Source organism: Sus scrofa, chromosome 5, assembly GCF_054392235.1.
Source record: "Sus scrofa isolate SSC_HxYL_T2T_F1_AM1 chromosome 5, Sscrofa_HxYL_maternal_Yorkshire_Landrace_v2.0, whole genome shotgun sequence".
In the NCBI taxonomy this organism is placed as follows: domain Eukaryota; kingdom Metazoa; phylum Chordata; class Mammalia; order Artiodactyla; family Suidae; genus Sus; species Sus scrofa.
This window is the reverse complement of record NC_139387.1, coordinates 2,785,839-2,810,426: the sequence shown is the minus strand read 5'-3', so window position 1 is coordinate 2,810,426 and position 24,588 is coordinate 2,785,839. Positions and strand designations below refer to the sequence as shown.

At 60.5% G+C, this 24,588-nt stretch overlaps 1 protein-coding gene across 10 annotated transcripts in view; it reads left to right on the top strand.

Moving 5' to 3' along the window:
• TBC1D22A (TBC1 domain family member 22A) overlaps positions 1 to 24,588 on the top strand; it is a 319,360-nt gene that overhangs the window by 29,154 nt on the left and 265,618 nt on the right. The window contains exon 5 of one of the 10 annotated variants that reach the window (XM_085025352.1): positions 12,116 to 12,447. The exons of the other annotated variants lie outside the window; for them this stretch is intronic. Within the exon in view, the coding sequence (XP_084881478.1) occupies positions 12,116 to 12,432 (317 nt within the window). The 3' untranslated portion in view covers positions 12,433 to 12,447. Of the gene's footprint in view, positions 1 to 12,115; positions 12,448 to 24,588 lie in introns of those variants that run through there. 10 annotated transcript variants of the gene reach the window in all.

The window sequence follows — 24,588 nt, the reverse complement described above, 5'->3', positions numbered from 1 at the left end:
TGACCCGGGGAGGGTGGCCTTGGGGGTGTGGGAGCTGGGATGGTGCTGCTCCCGCCTGGGGGCCTGGGGTTGTTCTCACCGTGGGCTGTCTCTTCCTAGTTTGGCTCTGTTCTGCGCTCTGATAGCACAGAAGCTGGGGGTGAAGGGGGTGGGGGGGTGGGGGGACGAGCACTTTCCTGCCCGACTCCCCTTCCCCAGGCCCCTGATAGGGAGCGGTGATAGGGAGCTGTTGACCCTGGAAGCAGGGGTGTGAGTTCGAGGCCCCCGCAGGGCCTGGGGCTGGAGGACAGCCTGGTGGGGGCCTGTGATGGCAGGAGGAGGAGTCCTCAGCCTCCTGTCTCATCAGCCGTCGGGGGGACTTGGGCCCACCCCTGGGGTCCTGGGGACGTCGGAGGTCACTGACGCAAGGGGCCCAGGTTCTTCTTTGGCCAGTTTTCATTGAGTGCCTGCTGTTGGTGGGGGCGCTGGGGGCAAATGGAAGAGACCTCAGGGTCCCTGCCATCAGAAGCTGACGTTTAGTGTGGGGGACAGAGGGACAGGCAGACGTGTGCAGTCAGTGCTCTGGGGGCTGGCGGAAGGTGGTGGGCGCGTCGGAGAGATAGCAGTGCTGCGGGGTCAAGGCTGGCACTGCAGAGAGGTCAGCACAGAGGCCGTGCTTGAAGCCGGCGGGGAGGGCAGGGGGTGAGCATCCCAGGCCGGTGGTGCAAGGGCTCCCGGGAGGCATAGGGCGCTCCGGAGGGCCGGGAAGGCCGGGAGAAGGCCTTCAGCTCTCCCTCAGCACGAGGCCCGGGTGGCGGTGGTACTTGCGGAGTGGAGCGTGGCTCGGCGCATCAGAGGCCACTGCTGGGTGGGTGTCCCAGTGGCCTTGGGCTGAGGCTGGGTCCCGAGCGGCCACGTGTCAGTGGGGAGACCGAGAGCAGGAGAGACAGGGAGGAAATGAGGGCGGGGTGGCTGGTGCTCGGGCACTGGGGAGCTGGGTGGCCTGGGGAGACGGGGCACCAGGACTGGGTCAGCTGGAGGCCAGCGGCTGCGGGAGCAGGGGACAGCGGACGGACACGAAGCAGAGCTCGCCGAGAAATGTGCCGATTCTCCCGGAGAGGGGTCGTGGTGTTGCAGAGCCCAGGGAGCAGTGCATCCAGAGAAGGGCCCGCTTGCCGGTGTGTGTGTGTGTGTGTGTGTGTTCACCCTTGTGGACACCTGGACAGGCCCCCATCTGCACCTGGCAGTGGCCGCTCCTGTTCACCACTGGGGAACTTGAGCCTGGGTCGGAGGTTCGCCAGGCGAGCCTGTGGCGCAGTGAGGGCAGAGCTGGTGCCGCCAGGTGGAGGTCAGCCCGGGCCCTGTGCTTTGCTGGTTATTGTGCACGGTGGGCCCGTGGGAGCCTGGAGGTCCAGGTCCAGGAGGGCCCGCTAGTGCCCAGGTCCAGGAGGGCCTGCTAGTGCCCAGGTCCAGGAGGGCCCGCTAGTGCCCAGGAGGGCCCGCAGTGCCCAGGTCCAGGAGGGCCCGCTAGTGCCCAGGTCACCAACTCATGCCAGACACAACCCTGTCACTTGCTGCCGTGACCCAGCAGAGGCGAGTGGCGGGTGCCAGTGTGTGCGTCTGGATGGTCCCTTCTGCTGCCTTCTGAAAGGTGGGGTGTCCCAGAGGGGCTTCAGAATGTGGGAGGGACAAGGTGACCGCTCCGCCCACCAGCCTTCCCCGGAATCTCTCCCGGGAGGACCCCCGCCAGCACGGCCGCCCTGGGCCTCGCAGCTGCTCAAGTGCAGAGACCACGCCGCCCGCCCTCCCGGCTGTGTGATTCTGACCCGCAGCTGAGGCGGCCTGTTCACACCGGCGTCTCAGCAGAGGTGTGGGTGGCCTTTGTTCTCTACCCCGATCGGAGGAGACAGGCTTCCTCAGATCACCCCCGGGACACCACCACTGGCTTCTGGAAGGTGATGGAGTGTCGGAGGCAGGGCCTGGCAGGGTGCCTTTGCGGCTCGGTTTTATCTCAGCTTCGTGGTTTGAGAGGAAGTATTTTCAGTGAAACAGAGAAGCTTTACAAAGAGCGCTAATGAGTTTCTCCTGCTGCCAGCGCCCGCAGAGCCTGAGCCAGCACTGGGCAGGTGGCGAGGGCGGCTGGGCGCACAGTAGGTGCGCATGCCCTCAGGGGAGGTGTGGGCACTCGGGGTGCGGCAGGGCTCTGCAGCTCAGGTCCTGGTGGCGGTGGGGGGCGGGCCCAGCCTCTCCTGGCAGGGGGGCCCTGCTGTTGCCACTTCCGACTGAGCAGGGAGGGGCCGAGGGCGCAGGTGGGGGGGATCCCGCCCGCCCTGTGGATGGCAGCCCTGGGGCCCTGGCTCCTGGCACTCTTCTGCCTCCGCCTTGCTTTCCCAGTCCTCCTGGATCTCCCCCGCTTTGCTCTCTCGTGGCGTCAGGAGGAAACTGACAAAGCAGCTTTTGCTAAGAACACATAGGGAGTTCAGCTTTGAAAAAGTTAATCTATTTTTAAAGTCAATTTCTAGGTTAGAGGTGTGGCTTGAGTTGCCTTCTCGAGGCCCTGACTCCCCCAAACCCCCCTCTGGCCCCATCTCGCCCCCTCACCCTGTGCACAGCGGCGTCCCCCCTCCGTGACTCAGTCCCCTGCCTCCCCCCTCCTGCTCACTCCCACCTCTGGGCTGTCACCTCCAGCCCAGGTCCTGGTCCCCACCACCACCTCAGGGCCTGCCCCCCTGCCCCGGTGCCCACCCCCGTGTCCAGCCTCGTGCTCTCACAGCAGTCAGTGTCCTCTGAAGATGAGATCCGGGCCAGGCACCGCCAGAGCCCTCCTGTGGCTCCGCGTTCAGAGTCCCGGCCACCCACCATCTGCTTCCTCCGCTCTCGTCCTCTCGTTGCGTTGGGCGCGTCAGTGCCCGGGGCCTCTGCTCTGCTGTCCCTCTGCCCCGCACTCCTGGGTGACTCACTTCCTCCAGGTCTCAGTCACCAGGTGAGGAATTACTGCGGACATCCAGGCGCAGCTCAGCTGCAGCCACGTCCTTCCTCCAGCCTGGACTCGGCACCGGCGCGGCCCCCGGCCTCTGCCCGGCTGGGCAGCTTCTCACCTCTGAGCCCCCGCTCCCCGGAGGAGAGGGCTCTGCGCAGGGGTTGGGGGTGGGGTGGCTCGGCGCTGGGGAAGGGGCTTTGCGCACAGGCAGGGGCTCGGCTCCGGCCTCAGCCTCGCCCTCCCTGTGCGTTCCCCGGATTATCCGCTGTGGGGCGCTACTGAAAGCGGAGGCGTGGAAGAGGTAATGAAACCCGCCAGCCGCAGCGGCCACTGTTGACCAGGCTGAGTTCATGACGTGTGTCTCCTCCTTTCCTCTTTTCCCCTCCCATCGGTTCTCGCGACCCCCAGAGCCCCGCAGACGGGCCCCCCCGAGCTCGCTTTATCTGCTGGGCTTCGGCCTGAGCGTGGGAAGGCGGTGCCCCCCCACCCCCCGCCGGCGCCGGAGTTTTGTTGGTGGTTTTGGGCGGCGTTTCCACTGCTGGGTGTGGGGTTTGAGCTACGTGAGCATCGCTCGGCTTAGAGTGGAAGTGAGAGTTCGGTATTTCACCTGCATCCAGTAGAGCAGATCTTCCGTTTAGTTAGGAAGCCCTTCAAGGATCTTTTGATAACTTCCTTGTGAGCGACGGTTTTCTGTGTGTAAGCTTAAAAGCAAATGTTAAAACATGTTTGTCAGCCTGCCGTACAGGTTTCAAGGAGCAGTTTAATAAAATCCGTCTGGGAGTTCCCGTCGTGGTGCAGCGGAAACGAATCTGTCTCGGAACCATGAGGATGCAGGTTCGATTCCTGGCCTTGCTCAGTGGGTTAAGGATCCCACGTTGCTGTGGCTGTGGTGTAGACCGGCAGCTACAGCTCCGATTTGACCCCTAGCCTGGGAACCTCCATATGCTGCGGGTGCGGCCCTAAAAAAAAAGAACTTAGTCTGTTAAATGTCTTTTTTCTCTCATGATTCTACGTAGGTCAGGACACAGGGTCCCCAGCTGTGTCGTCCGGAGCCTGGGGCGTCAGTTTCTCTTTGGGGAGGAGAGCGGGGACGTGGGGGATGGGGTGGGGTCTGCAGCCCTTTGTGCTCGTCACCTGGCTCCCGTTACCTCCCACTCCCCTGGCTTTCCGGGTCGGGTCCACGTCTCTGGGCCGTGGTGTCAGGGGACGTGTGCACGGCGCACCCTCAGGAATGCGGATGGGCCCCTCGGAGGCTCCCCCCACGTCCCTCTGGTTCACCAGCTGACTGGGGGCCCTTGAGTGGAGGGTCTCGGTTAGGATGTGTTTGGGCTGAAGGTGTCAGAAAACCACACTCGGGCTTTCAGACCAGCAGGGCCTTATTTTTCGCAGGGAGCCACCTGGAGGTTGGGAGCTGTTGGCAGGGCTCAGGACTCTAAGCTGGTGGCCACGAGGTGGCGGTCGCTGTCCTGTGCTGAGGCCCAGGGCAGACACTGGACGTCTGTATTCCTTTTGGGAAAGCGAGGGTGACCCACACTGGCTCGCTGGCCACCCCTGGCTGCAGGGGGTGCAGAGAAGTGAAGGCTCGGGGCGCGGCCCTGGCACTTTGCAGTGGCGGTGTTCCTGCTGTCAGGGAAGACGGAGGCAGGGGGACTGGGTGGCCAGCCAGCTGTGTTTGCACTCAGGCGGCTGCGTGTGTGTCTGTCACCTCAGCAGGTTTCCTGCCAGTTCCTCGAGGTCAGGGGCCGTCGCATTGCAGCATCTAACCCACCGCTGCATCTAGCCGCGTCCCAGCCACGCAGCAGAGACCCAGAAAGTGCTTGAATTGTGTTGAACTGTGTACCAGGCCCTGGGTATGGAGCGAAGCCGTGAGTGAACTCTGAATTTTCATGGTCAGAGACACGGCATTTAGAACGGGTCCTTTTGTGTCCCTTTTCTCCCTTCACGTGTAGCTGAGACTCCAGAGGACCACAGGCCAGCACACAGCCAGGCATCTAGTCCTGGAACTGCAAGGAAAATAGTTTTGTTGCAAGGTAATTTAAGTTTCTTGGAATCTGTTAATAAAAAAGGAGAAAGCATGTCTCCAGACCCTTAGAACGGATAGAGCTGAGCTGAGAAGAGCGTCAGGCGTCCCCGGAGAAAAGGGAGCCCGTGTGCCTCGAGGTCAGGGGCTTTGCTGTCACAGGGGGTGTCGGCCACAGCCCGGCCGGGGGATGACGGGAGCGTGGCGGGAAGGCCACGCCTGGGTCTGGAGTGGGCAGAGGAGGGCCGTGCCTGGCCGGCCAGACCCAGACCGGGAGGCTGTGGAGTTGGGGTTGGTCATACGAGGGCCGGAAGTCCAGCTTCCTCCAGGGCCGTCCTCGTGGTGGTTGCTGAGCAGACAGGACGTTTTGCTTCTCCCCGGGCTGGCCTGGACACGCGGACAGTGTGTTTTTCAGGGGACTGGCAGCTCCTGCGATCACAGTCCTGTCTGGTGCGTTCTGGAAACGCACGTCCTCTCAGCGTGTCAGGTGAAGCTAGAAGGAGGTTTTCTCCCGGCAGGGAGGGTGGGAGAGGTGGGGCACGGCCGAAGGTCGCCTGGCGCGCAAGGGTGGCGGGACACGCAGTGGCTGCATGGTCTGACTTCTTTAGAATCGAGTCGGGGGCTCTGGGACGGTGGTGGTGGCCCTGGTGGCGGTGGTGGCTGGCTTTGATGGAGTGTCAGGCACGGACATGATGGAACCCCCGAGAAGGAGCGAGAGGCCCGGAGCACAACGGCTGTTGCTTCGACTTTTACCCTCCCCGGTCCCTGTCGTTTGTGTTCTCCAGACAGAGGCCCTTGTTACTGGGGCACTTCCTCCTGCAGGTGCTCTGGTTCCTCCTTCCCCGGAAAGTCGCGGGAGCCAGAGCCAGGCAGGCTCCTCGCTGCGGCTGCCTCCTTGGCTGTCCGTCTCTCTGGTTGGCGCTAACAGGTAGGAAGCAAGCTAACGTGTTAAAGATGAGAAGAAACCGCAGAAGGGAGGCCGGGTGCCACTTTGACTGTCACTCCCAGGCCTCTGTGGTCCTCACTGTGTCCCGGGGGTGACGGCTGGGTCCCTCACTGTGTCCCGGGGGTGGCGGCTGGGTCCCTCACTGTGTCCCTGGGGGTGGGGGCTGGGTCCCTCACTGTGTCCCGGGGGAGGGCCACTTTGTGTCTTCCGTGGCGGGGCCTGGGGGCTGTGACCACTGCTCAGCTTGACACCTCCCTCACTTGAAAGCTTCACTCCGAGGCCCTGGAGTCGCTGCGTTGCAGGTGACCTGGTCACACTGCTCACCTGGCTGCGGGGCTTGCAGGTGCCTGTGGACCTCTGAGCCCTTGAGGATTCCGTGCATGCACCACAGCCTGTGGGCTGCTTCATTCTGAGCTGGTTCTAGAAGCCCTGGGGGTTTCTAGTTTCAGCTAGCAAGGGAGGATGTGCATTCTTGCTGTGACAGTGCCACAGTCTCGGTCTGCCGGGCTGCTGGAACAAAACAGTGTGGGCTGGAGGCCACAGCTGACGTGTATTTCTCCAAGCCCTGGAGGCTCAGAGGCCTGGGGTCCGGGCACGGGTGGCAGGTGCCACATCTGGTGAGGGCCCCCTTCCAGGTTCCTAGGCGGTGCCTTCTTGTCCTCATGAGGCAGAAGGGCTGGGGGCTCCCTGGGCCTCTGTCAGGGCACTGATCCCATTCAGAAGGGCTCTACCTCGAGACCGAAGCCCCTCCAGGCTCCCTCCCGGGAGTCAGGATTTGACAAGCATTTGGGAACAAAACGCTCCGTCTGTGGCAGCTGTCCTGCTCCGTAAGACGCGACGCTGCTCGGTCACCGCCCGCCTTCAGCGGCCTCTGTCTCTAAAGGTCTCACTCGCAGATGATGTTCGTGGGTCCATGGACCCTCAGCGACTGGTACAGCGGCCCCTCTGGGAACACAGACCAGGAGGCGGGGGCCTGCGGAGGGCAGCTCCGGGCGCAGCAGCCCCGGGGCCCTGGCCTCACACGCTGAGCTCGCTCCGCCAGGTCGTGGGATGTTCGCGTTGGGAGATGCGGTGCAGGAGAAGGTGACGCAGGCTGAGGAAGGGGAGGAAGAGGTTCCCGGGGCTGCGGGGCTGCGCTCGGCCGGGGGACGTTAGAGAAACGGGGAGCGCGGGCCTCTGCGTAGCAAAGTGAAGAGTCCTCCTGCGCCGAGCGTGTCGTCAGGCGTGAGGTGCTGCCCGCGAGGCCTTGGGTCTGGTTCTGCACCGGCTCCTGAGACGGTGACACAAACCGAAGGCTTTCTGGTGATGTCTCAGGCTCTGTTCAAACTGCTCCTCAAGCGAAAAAGCGTCGGGTGGTTTCAGGTGCTTAAAACTGAAAAGGCCTTTTTCTTAGGATAAGGTTCTGGAAAGAGTTAACGATGTCGCCTCACACCCGGGTCCCAACCTGTGTGTCATTTTAGGTTCTAGAAATAGGAATAAATGACATTATGGACAACAGCAGCAGCCGTAACTGCCCGTTACCCCCGCTAACGCCCGCATCTCGGGGGACAGAGGAGCGTGGGCCTGCGGGTCACGTCAGGTCATGGTCACGCCTCGCCACATGCTGGCAGAATGACCTGGGCAGTGTTGTTTGTGCAGACTTCTTCCCGCCTTCGTGTCTGCACCTGCAGACGAGGGCCTGCGTGTCCGCCTCCACCCTGCCGTGGGGGTCGGTCCTGTGAGCAGCCGGTTGGCTGGGCTGCGTGGGGCTGGGCTCCATCTCCGCCCTTCCCCGGGCGCCTCCCCGGCTCTCTGTACGGGGTAGGGAGGACAGAGACCCATGTGTCACCATGCTCCGGTTACTACCGTGTCCTGCAGCTGCCTTCCCGTGTGTTACAGTCTTCACAATGGTCATGGGTTTTTTTTTTTTTTTTTGCTTTTTAGGGCCGTGCCCGCGGCATGTGGAGGTTCCCAGGCTAGGGGTGGAATCGGAGCTGCAGCTGCCGGCCTACACCACAGCCACAGCAACGCAGGACTCGAGCCATGTCTGCAACCTACACCACAGCTCACGGCAACGCTGGATCCTTAACCCACTGAGTGAGGCCAGGGACTGAACCCGCAACCTCATGGTTCCTAGTCAGATTTGTTTCTGCTGCACCACAGCGGGAGCTCCATAACCGTCGTTTGTTTGTTTTTGGTCTCTGTTTTATTGTTGTTGTTTTTCTTTTGCTGTGCTCGTGGCATGCAGAAGTTCCTGGGCCAGGGATAGAACCCGCCACCACAGCTGTAAGCTGAAGCCGCAGCAGGGACGATGCCAGATCCTTAACCCGCTGGGCCGCGAGGGAGCTCCGTAACTGTCGTTTTCAGTGGCTGTGTAATGTTCTGAAGTGACCGGTACTTAGAACTGTTATTAAAACGGCCTGTCTGTCTGAACCGACATTTCGTTTACGTGCTTCGTCAGAGTCCAGGCAGTCTCCGTCGTGCTCCAGACACGTGCTGTAAACGCTGTAAACGCACTGACAGCACCTTGATCCTCGAGATGCTGGAGGCGCGGGGGCAGGAGCTCGCAGAGGCGGGGACCGGTGGTGTGTGTGGGTGCTTCTCATTTGCTAGGGGTTCTTCCAGTTGGAGAAGCTCCAGTATACGATGTTAAAACGCCCAGATGTTCCCCGAGGGCTTAATAATGACAAATAAATCTCCCTCCCTCCCCTCCTGTGCCTTACCTGCTTCCCCAGGTGCTCCGTGTGCGCTCAGTGACTGTAGGGTGTGTGTGTCACCCCTGCCCCCTGTTCTTCTGAAAGTACAGATGGAAGTGTCTCATTCTCGTGTGCCCCCGCCTCACTTTACCCACATTCGAGAGCTGCAGAAGAGCTGATGCGCAGCCCAGGCCCAGTCATCGTTTCATTCACGAGTGTCGAAATGGAACACACGTCGCCAAATTCTCGAGGAGATGGTCTTTTTTAAAAAAATGGAGGTGATGGAGTTCTCTTGGGGCCCAGTGGGTTGAGTGTCCAGCATTGTCACCGCAGCAGCTTGGGTTAGATGCTGTGGCGTGGGTTCGATCCCTGGCCTGGGAACTTCCACGTGCCGTGTTTGTAGCAAAAAAAAAAAAAAAAAAAAAAAGGAGGTGAAATTCACGTAAGATACAATTAACCATTTGGAAGCACGCAGTTCAGTGGGCTTTGGTGCATTCACAGTGGTGAGCCGTCACCTGAAGGGTTGTGCCCACCTGAAATGTTCCTGCTGAAAGTAGAAGCACCCCTGTGATCCAGCAGTTCCACTTCTGAGTATTTATCCAAAGAAAATGAAAACATTAATTTGAAAAGTTCCCGTGGTGGCGCAGTGGTTAACGAATCCAACTAGGAACCATGAGGTTGCGGGTTCGATCCCTGGCCTCGCTCAGTGGGTGAAGGATCCGGCGTTGCCGTGAGCTGTGGTGTAGGTCGCAGATGCGGCTCAGATCCCACGTTGCTGCGGCTCTGGCGTAGGCTGCTGGCTGCAGCTCCGATTCGACCCCTAGCCTGGGAACCTCCATATGCCGCGGGAGCGGCCCTAAAAAATGCAAAAAGCCAAAAAGCCAAAAAAAAAAAAGAAAAGGTATCTGTGCCCCGTGTTCGCTGCAGCATTGTTTACAGCAGCCGAGACATGGAAGGGACCTGGGTGCCCATCGGGGGATGACTGGATAAAGGGAATGTCTCTCTCTCTCTCTCTCACACACACACACACACACACACACAGTGGGAAAAGAACGAGATCTTGCCATCTGTGCCACCGTGGGCGACCATGGGGGTCATTGTGCTCCGTGAAATTAGAGAAAGACAGATGTCACGGGATCTCACTTGCGGAATCGAAAACCAACCAGAACCAAGCAGCCGGGGTCCCGGGTGCAGAGAATCGACTGGTAGTTGCCTGGGGGCGGGGGGAGGAATGGGGGCAGGGGGTCGAAAGACACGAACTCCCAGTCGTGAAATGATCCTGGATTTTGCCCATTTGAGAGTTGCTGAGAGAGGAGACCTCGCACGCTCTCCTCACAGGAACAGGATGTGTCTCGACTGTGCTTTGGGGGCGGGGGGACTGGACTCGCCCTGGGTGAGCATTTCGTGCACACGGGGACTGGATCCCCATGTCGCACCCCCGCGACTAATACCGTTCGGCACTTGTACCTCAGTCGGAATGATTCTTTTAGGTTGCGGTCTTTTTAGGGCCGCACCCTTGGCATGTGGAGGTTCCCAGGCTAGGGGTCTAATCGGAGCTGCAGCTGCCGGCCTACTCCACAGCCACAGCAACCCAGGATCTGAGCTGCGTCTGCGACCCACACCACACTCACGGCAACGCCGGATTCTTCACCCACGGAGAGAGGCCAGGGATCGAACCCTCAACCTCACGGGTCCTAGTCGGATTTGTTAACCGCTGAGCCACAGCAGGAATGCCAGCATTATTCCTAACGCAGAATTGTCAGAAACCGCGTCTTCGGGGGGAAGGCGTTTGGCGTGTGTGTGTAAGAGCCGTGACGCGTTGGTTTCGAACCCGCGGGATCAGATGCGGGGTCAGCCTTCCCTCAGCAGGTCAGCTGCGCCCTGTGCTTAGACGTTACTGAATTGCAGGTTCAATTCCTTCCAGAAAAGGTGACGCGTCAGTCCTGTGGGGGCAGCCCAATGCTTTATACTTTGTGCCCCTGGCATCGAAGAGGCTCAGGTTAGCCTGGGAGCAGCGTGACCTTAGGAAGTGGCAGCAGTGCTGGTTCCCTGGTGAGACTCACTCCCTGCTCCCCAGGGCCTGGTCCTGTCGGGCGTGTGCTCTTGGAGCCCCATCTGTGCCGAGGCCCTACGCCCATGGACCCAGCCAGGGTCAGCGGTGGTCTTCCCGACTCCCTGAGTCCCCCGGGGCAAGTGGCCGAGTCAGAATTGAGTTGGCAGCCACCCATCTGTCTGTCCACGCCTCTCGGGCATTTAGTGGATGCTGGCCGGGCCCCGTCCCGTGCTGGGAGGCACGTGTGCTTGGCCTGAGCTGTGGGCTGGCGTTGCGGGGTGGGCCTTGTCCCTGGTGTGGTGTCCGTAGCTGGAGACGGGCAGGGCTGAAGGCCTGGCGCAGGCAGGTGTGGAGGGGACGAGGCCTGGAGAGCCCGCCGAGCCCTGACAACCGCTGCGACAGCAGAGCAGCACGGCCGCCGAGGGTGCCGTGTGCTGTTCTTGGAGCCTGGGCGGCTGTGATGTCCCTGTCACAGGGCCCCAGCCAGTGGGGCCAGCACAGGAGGCAGGTGTCAGAGGGAGCCCGTCTTCACCAAGTCGGCCGCATCGCAGGGCTGAGGTTCTCGACGGCTCAGCCGGCCGTGCGTGCAGACCAGCGGGGCTCTTGGCCTGGCTCTTGGCCTGGAGGCTGCGGTGCGGAGGGAGACGGGTGGAGAGGAGACGCCGAGGTCGTGGGTTCCAGCCCTGCCACTGCCCCCTTCCTGCCTTCTCGTCACTCCCTTCACCCTTGGTCTCGGTTTTTTCATCCGTCGGGAGACCAGGGGTCGTGCAGATGGCAGCACAGGCCTCAAAGCCTCGACGCCGTCGGGAGCCCTGAGGGCTTGGGAGCGGAATGATCAGAATGGAGCCTCGGGGAGGTTTGTCAGGCTGCTGGTCCTTTGTAGAATCCCACCGAAGGGCTGCTCGTGACAGGCATGGGTGACCCCTGAAGCGTCGCAGCGAGTGAGCGAGCTGTGCTTTGAACCGCGGCTGATTGGGCCTCCCCCGCCGTGCGTTGGTGGGTCCGGCTACAGCTTTGCCCCCTCCCCTGCCTGCTCCCTCCTGGGCACCAGCCCTCTCTTCTCTGCACACCCTGTGGTCTCAGCTCACGTCTGATGTGGCCGCTGGGGCATAGGCCTGGGAACGCTCTCGGATCCTGAGGTTCACGAGCGGCCCCGCGCTGCTGGCCTTGGAGCGAGTGGGCTTCTTCATCCCGTGCTTGGCCTCTGCCCCCTCTGCTGGGCCAGGCTTTGGGGGGGTGTGGCTTGGCGATGGTAGCGGGCCCCCCGGCTTGTAACGATGCCGCCAGCTCGCTCAGTGCTTGTGGGGGGCTTGATCCTCGTTTCCGTATCGCCTGCCCCCAGATGTAGGCACTGCCGTCAGCGCACAGGGACACGTTTCCTCGTCCGCGTGCGCTTCAGCGCCCCGGTGTCAGCGTGCTCTTCAGTTAGGGCTGACTTGTTCTTGCTTTGGTTCTTTCCAAGCCACGTCTGCCTCTTCGGCCCTCACCCTCTTGCGGATGCTCGGCCTGTCTCCGCAGGGTGTGCCGTCACCCCCCTGCTCCATAGACCACGACGCTGGCGTCTGGAGCTGCCCGTGGCCTGACCGTGTGGCCGCCACCATGCGTCCCTCCAGGATCCACCTTGCGGGTGCCTGGGGGTCTTCCTGTCCGAGGGCCCTGGGTTTCATTTGCTTGTCCCTTTGCTTTAATGACCTTCTCATCAGACCATTAAACACGTCACTGAAGCAGACGCTCTGCCTGCATTTGTCTGGTTATTTCCTTGCTAAGACAGTGAATTAGTGAAACTCGAGTTTCCTTCTGTGTCCAGTGTGTCAGAAGTCATTAAAACTTTCCTCGATTTGGGCCTTCTGAACTTGACAATTCCAGCCCTGTGACCGAAATCGAATAGAGGGGTATAAAATCTACTCAGTAAAGCCATTCTGGGATCTCAGCGTGCCGCATTTAATTTACAGTTGCTCTCGATGAGATTTTACGTTGGTTTTGGCCCATGTGGCCAATTTGTCTTGCAAGAGAGAAATCTGATTTTCATTTTAGCTTCCTGTTGTCACCTCCACTTTCTTGGGCTGGCAGAAGACTAGTGAAAATGGTGTTATTTTATTAATAGTGAGAATTGTCTCTGACGATTTCATTCAGTTAAACTCCGTCGTGAACTCCCGACGGGCCGGGTGCAGCGAGGCGGGAGGCCCCCGGTCCTGTGGGAGCCAGGTGGGTTGCAGGCAGCTGGAGCGAGGAAGGGCTGGGTTTCCAGGTGCACATGGGAGGGGGAAGCACAGGGGGAGAAGTCACGAGTCCCCGGGCTTGGGCGGAGATGTGTGCCCTGAGCTGCCACCTTGATGCGGGCCGGGCCAGGCACCTGCCGGGCAGGGAAGGAGACCCCTGAACGTAGGGAGCCCCTGGGGGTGGGGGGTGACCTCTGAGTCTCGGTGTGGGGCTGCAGGCAGAGCCAGGGCCTAGGGCCTTGGAGGAGCCCCGGGGGTTGTGTGTGTCCAGACCACGCCAGCCGTCTTTCACCCGTGTTCGCGTCCCAGGAACACAGCCGTTCCCTGTGGAATAGTAAATTCGTTTGTCTTTGATATTCTTAAGTAGAATTTAAAAGTACGTGTGCTCAGTGTTTACTGTACTGTGAATAACAAGGAAAAGCACGGCATCGAGGCTTTTTTATGCCTGCTGTGCGGCACACGTGTCCTTTCTGTGCCGTGTCCTGACTCTTCTCGCAACGACCCTGCGACGTGGGCGCAGCCTCCCCAGGCCAGGGTCAGGAAGGAAGAAGAAAAGCAGCTGCACAGCTGCTGTCCTGGTTGCCCAGGGGTTAAAAGAGCTTATCTTTGTGTCTTTGGGGGAGAGCCTCTAAGGGGGTGTGTGTGTGCGGGCGCGGGCATCTTCGTCTTTGTCAGCCTGGGGTCAGGCGTGTGCCTCTCTGTGCATCTTGCTGTTTTCACGTGTTATGAATGACGTCTCTGCCCAGACAGGGGGTCCTTTGAAAGCACGATGGTTAACGGCGGCGTGAGGGTCATTAAGGTACAGCCACCTCTGCCTTTTACTCGTAGGTGACACATTTCTAAGCCATTCCCCTCCTACGGGGCCATTTCCGTTGTTTTCAGTTTTGATTTTGTGTCTTATTTATTATCATGACTGACCCTGAAGAGCGTCCGGAATCATGAGGCTGCCACCTTCTCTGTTTCCTTAGCGTCAGTCCCCAGCGTGGACTCGGCGTGATGGAGCAGCACTGTCCTCTTGCGCCCCCCGGGCCCCCGGTGGTCCTGTCCCGTCCGATGGCTGCCCTCTCCCCGCACCCACATCAGTGTTGGCAATCAAAGGGCCCCGGGCTCACGGTCCTTCGCTGGGATGCAGTTTCGCTGAGTCTGCCGTCCTGCCTTCCTCGGGTCTGCCTTGCTAAGCTTTTCCTGCTCAGGCCTCCTGAGAGTCCTCCTTGGTGGGGGGCATCTTTGACGGGTCGCAGCCGGCTCTGCCGCTCGCCGTCTCCTCCCCCATCACTCCGGCAGTCACTCGCTCGTGGACTCGCTCCTTTGTTTATTGGGGGAACGTTTCTTTCTTTCTTTTTTTTTTTTTTTTTTTTTTTTGTCTTTTTGCCTTTTCTAGGGCCGCACCCTCAGCATATGGAGGTTCCCAGACTAGGGGCTTAATTGGAGCTGTAGCCACCGGCCTACGCCAGAGCCATAGCAACGCAGGATACGAGCCGCGTCTGCAACCTACACCACAGCTCACGGCAACACCGGATCCTTAACCCACTGAGCAAGGCCAGGGATCGAACCCACAACCTCATGGTTCCTAGTCGGATTCGTTAACCACGGAGCCACCACGGGAACTCCTGGGGAACGTTTCTTAGGCACCTGCTTGGCATGGAGGAGACAGCCATGTGTTGATGTCCCCCCCCCCCAGGGATGTGGATTCCCGAGCAGGGAGAGGGCTCCCCGGTTGCAGTGGGGGGAGACTGAGGATGGGGGTGGGCGCTATGTGGACAGAGAACCAGGGGCCAGAGGCCAGAGTGACGCATGCTGTGCTCGGGGTCCAGTTGAAAGGTGTGGCTGGAGCCCATGGGCCTGTGCCTGAGTGTGCACACGTGTGTGTGTTGGGGGGGGGGCGTGGGAGGCGAAGTTGGCAGGTGGGTCTGACTGTCACTGGGAGGAGGGCTCTGGCTCTGTGATGCAGTTTGGATTTCATCCCGAAGGTGTGTCATTTTCCTGCTCACAGTCCTTTCAAACTGTCCCTGTCCTGTCCCCTTCAGCAAAGCCTCCCATCCTTGGGGGGCCCACCTCCTCCTCTCGCCTCGAGTCTCGCTGCTTCCTGTCTTTGCCCCCAAGGCCCGGTGGCTCCAGTGCTGGCTGTCCCAGGTGGGCTGCCCCACTGCCACAGGCGCTCCACACACCGTGCCCGGTGTCTCGGGGAGACCCGAAGGGCAGCCTCTACCCGCCTGAGGTGTGGCATCTCTGGGCCCTTGACTCTGTCAAAACGGCTTCAAGGTCTTCACCGCGGCCTCTCCACAGAGCCAAGTTTCCGGGCTGATCCGGTGAGTTCTAACAAGCTCAAGGGAGAATCCGCCCCACGACACGCAAACCTGAGATCACACGCCATCATCACGCTGGACGCCACGGGGCGTGCGCGGGGTTGCCTGGGGGTGGCTGGGGGTGGCGTGGGGGGAACATGGTTAATGCCTGGCCTCAGGGCGCACAGATGGGTGATGGGGCAGGTGGCAGGACGAGGCCATGATCCCCAAGTGCCCCAAGAGCGGTGGGGCAGCCCTGGCTGCAGGCGAGCAGGTCGGGGGGCCTGGCAGAGGCTGCGGGGCTTGGACTGGCCGTGAAGGGCTGGTGGGGGCCCCTGGGCTGCGGGCTGCATCGGCCTGAGCGTGTGTACCCATTACTGGCTCCCGGGAGCTTGGCAGACACAGCAAAACCACTCCCTGGGCCTCTCCCCAGTCCGGTGGCCTCCGGTCCCCGGCGTGAAGGTGATGGGAGTGTTCAGACCGGATCTGGAGCCTTGCTGCGGGACTCTGGCTGCGCCGGCTTTGGGAGGTCGTCGGGCCACGCCAGGCCTCAGCAAGTCGCTGTAACCCACAGTGTCTCTGGTCAGAATTAGGCAAAGTGTGAGACAGAGCGGAAGCCCTTGTGATCCGATAAGTAACACGTGCTCTTTATGGAAGATTTGGGAAATACAGGGACCTGCTGCAGACAGACTGTCACCTGGTGTCGCGTCTCACCACCTGAGTGTGCTCCTGCTCCACCTGAGGTCGCGGGCACAGGGTGGGTCCCTGTAGAAGGTCCGGGGCCTGCAGGGAAGGAACTTGGGGTGCTGGGGTGGCATCTTCGCTGGTCAGGTGGAGATGGCAGCTGTCAGCCGGGCCTGGATCCTGGCCACACCACGTACGGCCATGTGCCGCAGAGCTCACGCTGAGGATTAAGTGAATTCTCTTAAGTAAAGCTCTAGAGTGGCGCCTGGCGTGTAGACAGCACTTAATAAATGTTAGCCGGGATATTTATTTTTATTCTCATGGTCACTTCTGGCTCTGTGCTCCTGCTCTCTCCTGAATTCTTGATTTAATTCAATCAGTTAACTGTGCTCTTGGGCCAGGCACCTGCTGGCTGTGCCCAACACCAGATGAAATGGGACCTGGCGTCGCGACTCTGGTGACGTGGTGCTAGGCAGCGCCACCCAGGGGGAAGATGCGGCTGCAGCCACACATGGGATCTCACAGGTTCTTGTGGCCGCACCAAGGACGCGTGAAGAAGTGGGTGGAATTAAGCCTGAGGATTGGTTTATTATTCCAATATATACAAAGTATTACCGGGTTGTAGATTCAACGTGGAATCGGTCTGCACACTGTCAGTGGTAACGGGGACCCAGATTTTGGTTGCAGGTCCTTGGACTGGAGTGCGGGTCGCCTGACGGCTCGGCTCGGCGGCCGCGTGTGGCTTGTGGCTCCCGCCCGGGCCGGTGCACGGCTGGCCTGGGTGGAGGGAGGGGGCTGCTTAGACAGCGGTTGGGGGCCCTTCTGAAGTGATGATGACGCTTAGACGGAAGGGTGAGGGCTTGGCCCAGGACGACCTGGGGACAGAGCCAGAGCCCCCGACGAAGGCCCCGGGCTTGCTAAGAAGGGCGGGTGGGGACGCGGGCTGATGCTTCGGCCGCCTTGCCGCTGAGTTGGAAGATTTTGCAGATGCCTGTGGTCTGTCTGACGTGGGCTTTTCTGTGGAGGCAAGAAAACCTCAGGAGGAGTTGAGGGGTGCGCGGCGGGGCTGGTGGTGGGGGGCCCATTCGGGATACGCTGCGGGGATGGACTGTGGGCCCCGGCCCACGACTTACTCTTCGGAGGCCCGGCATTTGCGTACACCACTGTGGATTTGGCTGCCCTCGTGGTTACAGATGTGTTTTTTCCAACATCTCCTTGTTCAGCCCTGCCTTAAATACCCTCATGCTCACATCTTTGCTCTTCCCTCTGGCTGTTTCCTTGGCATCGTTCCCAGGTTGTGTCAGAGAATGTGCCTGTCTTGTTTTTTTGCTTTTTAGGGCCACACCTGTGTCATATTGGAAGTTCCCAGCCTGGGGGTTGAATGGGAGCTGCAGCTGCCGACCTACACCACAGCCACAGCAATGTGGGATCCCTGACCCACTGAGCAAGGCCAGGGATTGAACCTGCATCTTCACAGATACTAGTCAGATTCATTTCTGCGGCGCTATGACAGAAACTCCCAGAATGTGCCTATTTAAAAGACTTGGTCAAGGTTTCTTTTTTTCACCATGAGGGGCATTCTGTATTCCTGCTGTCAATTTTCTGTGCTGGCTTTCTGTGGCAGGGGTGGGAGTGGTGAGTGGGCTTTCCCATTGAGACCACCGGATGACCTGGCGGGCAGGCAGATGACCTGGCAGGACAGTACAGTGCCCAGGACTCCAGGGGAGCAGGAGGCACGGTTGGGGCAGGCATGTTAGGGCCTCAGAGCGCTTGGCCTTGTTCTCACAGCTGTCCTGTGGAGCGAGAGTTAGGCCCTCTTTATGGCCGAGAGAATAAGGCTCAGGCTTTCCTTGTTGAAGGTGAACTTGGCCACTCAGTGGAAGAGTCAGGGCTTGAACCTGGCAGTCTGGCTGCAGGCCCCCCGCTCCCCACGTCAACACGAATCCTGCTTCAAAGGAAGCGTGGCCCTGGGTCAAAGCAGCCCTTCCAGAGACCTGTTTCGCGTTTCTGTCTGCTTGCTGTTTCCCCAGGTTCCGCTCTGTGTTGGAGAAGCAGCAGTAGCCCTTTCTACGGCTCTTTTCTGTCTTTTGGACATTGTGTCTGTGCTTCTGCGGAGGGTCCCGGGACCACAGACTCTCACTCGGGCTGTCCGCTGGTGCTTCAGAGAGACACCTGCAGGCTTGGCCTGAGCATCCGTGCCTGATGGCCTCCTGCCGGGAGCAGCCTCCTGCCGGGAGCAGCGGGCTGGCCCAGCCCTGGCCCCTCCTGCCCTGGTCTGTGACCTTCCCTGGGGCTCCTCACCCGCTTGCTGCTCTGCCGTGGGCGTAGGGTTGCGGGGGCAACATGAGGGAGCGCCTGGGGGATCCACGCACGGCCCCGGGCTGTTCGCTCTTCTGGACAATCTGATCCTGATTGCAGAGCACAGACCCCTTCCTGGCAAGTTCCAGTGCTGGTCCTTGTCATCTCAGAATTGACGAGACCCGGTCGTGGAGTTGCAGGGACATCTCGGCCCGTGGTCCCTGGGCTGGTTCATTTCTGGAGCTCTCCGGATCCTGAGATTTCTGAAAACACACCAAACCCCCTGAAATGCAGTCAGAGTCATTTCTGGGTTGGCATTTCTGTTCCTAGGAGTTTCCCTAAAGCACTTGGGGTGTGAGCCAGCGCACCGGGTGCATCTGTGCCCCTTTCTTCTCTCCCGTGTGACTGGTCAGCGGTTTCTGTCTTAAGGGGTCACTCTGCGTCCCCTTCTTAGTGACACTCAGCTTCCCTGGGTGTGGACGGATTTGAGACATTTTCACAAGAAGAGAGTCGTTGAAGGCGCTTAAAGCCATTAGTTTCTTACCACCTGATCCGAGTTCCCTGCAAGATTGAGTTTCTCGGGAGCCGGTGCTGCTCACCGTGTGGCCACGGGTGAGATGCCCGGGCTGGACGGCTGCGGGGCGGGGCTGGCGTTGGTCTGGTTCCAGGTCGAGGCCTCGGCGTCCTCGTGGCTCCCGGCTCCTGCCTGGGGCTCGGGTCGCTGTCGAACGAGCCCGCGGGAGCAGCTCCCGACGCGGCTTGCCTTTCCGTGTGTGTGCCTGTGTGAGAGCAGCTCACCGTAGACCGTTTTCTTCCTTTGCCAAAAAGCCACCAACAGAGCCCCTTCCCGGTCAGGCTTGCTGTCGGGCGACAGGCATCGGTCTTTGCGCCAGGAGGGCAAGTTCCGGTGAGGGGTTCTGCACCATCTATTTGCGAGTCACGCGGGGTGGCGGCACCGTTTGGTTAGAACCCGTGTCTGCCGCGTGCTTAGCCCACAGCCGCTGCCGCCCGGGGCGGGGGCTTCTGCTGACCGGTCCCTGCTGGTCGGGCGCTGGCCTCGGGGAGGCAGCGGCTGGGGTCCGGCCCCTCGGCCTCCGGCGCCCCCTTCGCCAGGTGCCTCCGCCGGGCCGGCTCGGGCAGCGGTCGTGGGCGAGAGGGTCGCGGTCTGCGTGCTCGTGGTGCCCTTGGCCTTCTCCCCGCGGGTTGTCTCCCTGCCTCTCCTCCCCTCCCTGCCCATCCCGAAGCCCCTCCCACCACCGGAACCTGCCAGAATCTCCCGTTCTCCTTCCTCACGAGCCACACGGGCTGCTTCGTGAGTGACGGCCTTTTTGAAGCGGAGAGGCCTGGCTGCCAGCGGGCAGGTGACCGGCCTGCCCAGGGGGTGTGGCCGTCATTTCTGCTGGAAGATACGGGGCTTGGGCGGCCTGAGCGAGGCCAGGGATTGAACCTGCGTCCTCATGGATGCTAGTCGGGTTCGTTTCTGCTGAGCCACATCAGGAACTGCGGGGACAATTTTAAGCATGAGCCCCCCTCGCTGCCGGGACGGATAGATGCATGGAAGAGTGATGAAGTTAAACAGAAAAGACTTGCAGCTTCTCCGGGAGGCGAGCTCAAGGAGGGAGAGCTGAAGAGGCCAGAAGCATTTGAACGGCCTGCCGTGCTCCTTGGCTCTCACCTTCTGCTTTTATTTTTATTTTTGTCCTTTGAGGGCTGTGGCCATGGCATATGGAGGTTCCCAGTCTAGGAGTCAAATTGGAGCTGCAGCTGCCAGCCTACACCAGAGCCACAGCAACCCAGGATCCGAGCCGTGTCTGTGACCTGCACCACAGCTCACGGCAACGCCGGATCCTTAACCCACTGAGTCAGGCCAGGGATCGAACCCATGTCCTCATGGATACGAGTTGGGTTTGTTAACCACTGAGCCACGACGGGAACTCCCTCACCCTTTGCTGTCAGCAGCATTCTTTCTCCCCAGTGCTGCCTGGTTGTGGGGAAAGCCTGTCTGTCTCACACTCTGTCCGCTGCCACCGCCACTGTGCCAGGTTAGGTTTCGCCCGTCTCTGGCCGGGACCGTTTTGTGAGTGTCCAGGCCGGCCTTCTTGTGCTGTTTCCTCTGCCACCTGCCTCCCACGTGCAGTCTTCTGTTGACACCTGTCAGCTTGTGTTAGAGTCTCCTGCAAGGCCTTGGACAGGCTGCCTGTGGCTCACGGGTGACGTTCAGACTCCTCAGCCTAGGGTCTGAGGCCAGGCCTCTTCCGGTCTGGCCTTTGCCCTCCCACCTCGTCCTGGGCTGCTCTTGGCCCCTCACTTCTAGCCACACTGGCCCGCCCCCTCTTTGGATGTGCCCCTCATGTGTATACACACGTACACTTGCACGCGCGCACACACACACACACACACACACACACGCCCACCCTGACGTCTGGTGCACGGGACTGCCACGCCAGGCGCTGTTGTCCCTGCTTCCTACGTCTTACCTTACACTGTCACCGTCCCCATTTCAGACGCGGAGCAGGAGGCGCTAGAAAGGCCGGCAGAGGCCGTGAGGCTGCACATCCCCAAGTTCCTTGCCTGGAACTGAGGCCAGATGGGTTCCTGTTCTTGTGTTGCGCCCCCCCCCCCCCCCAGCCTCGTCAGGTCCTGCGGGGGCCCCCTCGGGGCGCGGGCCTCGTGTGCATTTTCACACCCCGAGGTCCACTCGGTGAGGAGGGCCGGAGGGAGCCCAGGGGCATCTCGAATTTCTTAGACTGTGTGTGTGGGACAGAAACTGACAGCAGTGCCGGCCGGAACCCGGCCAGGGACGCAAACCTGGCCAGGACCCAGATCGGGACTGGCGGCAGAAAGGTGACTCGGGCCCGGACGTCAGTGTGGGAAGGTGAGACGCGCACATGGGGAGAGCGCGACGAGGCTCTCTCCTTCTGCGGGAGGCCGAGGGGGCCCAGAAAGCCCACGCGAAGCAGGAAGGCCCGCCCACGCATCCCTGACGCCGGCGGTGCCTCTGTCCCCTTCCCACGGGTCAGGTCAGGGCGCACAGCCTTCTCGGTTGGCTGATTTGAAACAAACCCTTGTTGGGAGAGAGGGAAGGGGGTGAGGAGGGGGCTCAGACGAAGCAGGAACCAAATGGAGGAACCACGGCTTCCTTCCATAGAAGAGACACACGTGAATTCTCACAGACTTAACCCCAGGGTTTTGAACTGGCATCACTCACCCGGTGTCCGGACTCACCGAGGGTCGGGTTCTTCACGTCTCCGCGAGAGACACGTGAGAGGCGAGAAGCAGACCCACTAGGATAGGACGCTGGTGAGCGAGGAAAGCAGGCAGGCCAGGAGGCGCCGCCCGAGGAGCCTGGGGGCCACAGAGTTACCCTGCGAGGGGCCTGGGGGCCGGCGAGGCCGCCTCTTCCCTTCTGGGTGCGGCAGCTCCTCCTCCGGGTCCGGGGAGGTGTGTGCTGAAGTCAGCTGAGGGGCGGCCTGCAAAGTCCTGCCTTGGTCGGAATCTCATCCCACCCCCTCGCAGCTCCCGAGTCAAGCAGCTGCCTGTGTGGTGGGTTTCCTGGGCTCCCAGTGGGCTCCACCTTCCCCCAGGTTTCCCTCTTTCTCTGTGATCCCCTCCTGGGACTCCCACAGGCACCTGTGCCTCCTCCGACCCCATCCAGACCTCACCGTGCTTGGTGGCCTGGCGAGAGCGGGGACCTCGTGGAGAAGCCTCTGTCATAGCCTCTTTCTTCTAAGCTCCATGACTTTCGTGAAGTCATTTCTGTTTCTGCTGCTGATTAGCGACAGAACTCTTAGAACTGACTTACAAGCATGGAGAGAATACAGCTGCTTAATGCTGCTGCCAAATTAATACTGCATCTGGAAGGCCAGAGAAAAGCCAAGTTAAGACTGTCCTCCTGCATAATGTATGAGAGACTGAGTCCTAAAATAAGCGTTTACGATGGCCTGTTTGCCCACGGTAGGGAGTGGTAACGCAGCTCTTAATCTCAGCGACGGGGACGGGGGCATTTACGTGCCTCCTAAGGCCTCCTGCCTCTTAGTCCCCTCCATGCACTTCTCAGGTCGTCTCCAGGCTCTCTTTCCAAAACTGGCTCTCTTCCTGTTTGGGGGTCGGAGCTTTGAAATTCAGTGTTAACGTGTTCAGACGGAAATGATGTTACGAAGACTGAATGTGTCAGTATTTCTAAATAATGCGGTCTTAAAAAAACCCGTAGCAAATGAACAGATTCAGGGACAACTGTGCTGGGCACCAAGCGCACAAAGGAGCAAAGGAAAGGGAGACGGACCTTATTCCCAGGGACTGCCAGGGGCTGGAGAGGCGGGTCTGACACCTGCGGGAGGGAGGGGGCAGTGCACCGCGGCAGGTGGACGCCTTTTCAGGGGAGGCAGTGTTTGTGGACCAAGCGTTTGGAGCTGAGGGAGGGCGTCGCGGGTGTGGTCGTGGTGGCCCTGAGGCAGGGCTCTGTAGGGATGCTGGGGCCGGGGTCCGTCTGCTGCTCATCACCACCACGCTCAGGTCCGCTCCCTGCCTCCCCAGCGCCGGGGACAGTCTCGGAGAAGAGAAATCCCTGGGCCCTGTTTGGTGTGAGCCACAGGGGAAGCCCCGACCCAGGCCCTGGTTCGGAAGCGCGGTCTCTGTCTAGGACTGTTCTCGCCATGGACCGCGGAAGCCGAGGGCTGGTGGAAACTCCTGGGGCCTCCCACGGCTTTTCCAGGACACTGTGTGTCACACCCACGACATTGCACCGGCCAGAGCACAGCACACAGCCAAGGTCAACCTCACAGAACAGGAATATACAGTCCTTTCTAGGGAAGTGGGTCCTGGGGGCTGTAGAACAGCCAGCCCGCCAGCCCGCTCACAGATTTCAGGAGGTGCATCCTGGCGGCCGCCTGGAGGGCGTGCAGAGGCGAGGCTGGATTCGGGGCGAGAGGCAGGAAGAGCAGAGGTCAGGCTGCTCAGTGGTGTAGAGAAGAAATGAAAGACACGGAGTTCCCGTCGTGGCGCAGTGGTTAACGAATCCGACTAGGAACCATGAGGTTGCGGGTTCGGTCCCTGCCCTTGCTCAATGGGTTAAAGATCTGGCGTTGCCGTGAGCTGTGGTGTCGGTCGCAGACACCGCTTGGATCCCGCGTTGCTGTGGCTCTGGCGTAGGCCGGCGGCTCCAGCTCCGATTCGACCCCTAGCCTGGGAACCTCCATATGCCGCGGGAGCGGCCCAAGAAATAGCAAAAAAAGACCAAAAAAAAAAAAAAGGACACGAGAGGTATGTCAGAGGGACGTGGTGTCACCGGGATTTGGGGACTGACGGGTCACGAGTGAGGCCGTGTTGCGGGCTTTTGGCACTGGCTGGATGGGAGTGACCTGGCTGGAGAAGAGGCGACGTCGGGGGGACAGGGCGGGCGGGCCCGAGGCGTTGGGTGTTTGATGTTGGGTGTGTGGGGCCAGGAGGATGGAGATGGGGCGGAGATGACCCAGCGTCACACGTGGGGACAGAGCTGAACAGCCCCGGGCTGCTGTGCAGGGACGTGGTTCCAGAGGCGCCATGGAGCCGCGGCTTGATCTCTGCGCGCTCTCCAGGGTGGATCCGTGGAGCCTCGTTTCAGCTCCGTGTGCTCGCCAGGGTGGATCTCTGGCCACCGATCCGTTTTGTAGCTGAGGGAACGCAGAGGTCAAGGAACGTGCCTCAGGGTCATCCGGTGAGCGAGGCCAAGCCTGTGGTTAAGCCCCTGTCTGGGGGTGCAGGGCACTTGCCCACCCCCCAGCAGGCCGTATTCCGTCTCAGAGGGCGCTCCCAGCGTCCTCTGGTTCAAGATCATATCTGGTGTATAATGCAATTTTGTTTTATGCAGTTTTTCCAAGTGGGTTCACACCCCTGGTCTGATTGAAAAACGAATTAGTATTCACATTAGAGCTCACCAAACAGTCCCCGGTATCCGAGCGTCAGCAGAGGAACAAAGCAGCACCGTGTTTGTGATCTGTGATTTATAGCCGCCTGCGCCCAACGGGCTCTGGGCAGAAGGCTATAAATAAAATTAAAATAAATGGAAACAGCGCACCTATAAATTGTGTTGCAGGAACCTCCAATTGCCTTTTAGAGGAAATCCCCAATAAAACGCTCTTTGGCCGTTCGTTTGGAAGAGAAGGGGCGGTCGGTCACTGTGGCGGAGTCGGTAAAGTGAAGGACAGGCTGCCCAGCTGCAATTTCTAAACCTGGAAAGGAGCCGACCCACTGAAACCTGCCCTTCCTGGGGCGTGGGCTCCCGCGAGAAGCCCCGGTGGGTCCTGGCCCGCGGCTGAATGTGCGGGGTGTCTGGGGAGGCCGGTCAGCGTTCCTGTCGTTGCTTCCTTTTGTTTTCCAGTCACGTCCTGACTGGTGTCACGGGGATGGGGGAGTCCAGGGGCGGGCTGCGCTTGAGGGCGGGCTGCGCTTGAGGGCATGCGGGTGCACCTGCA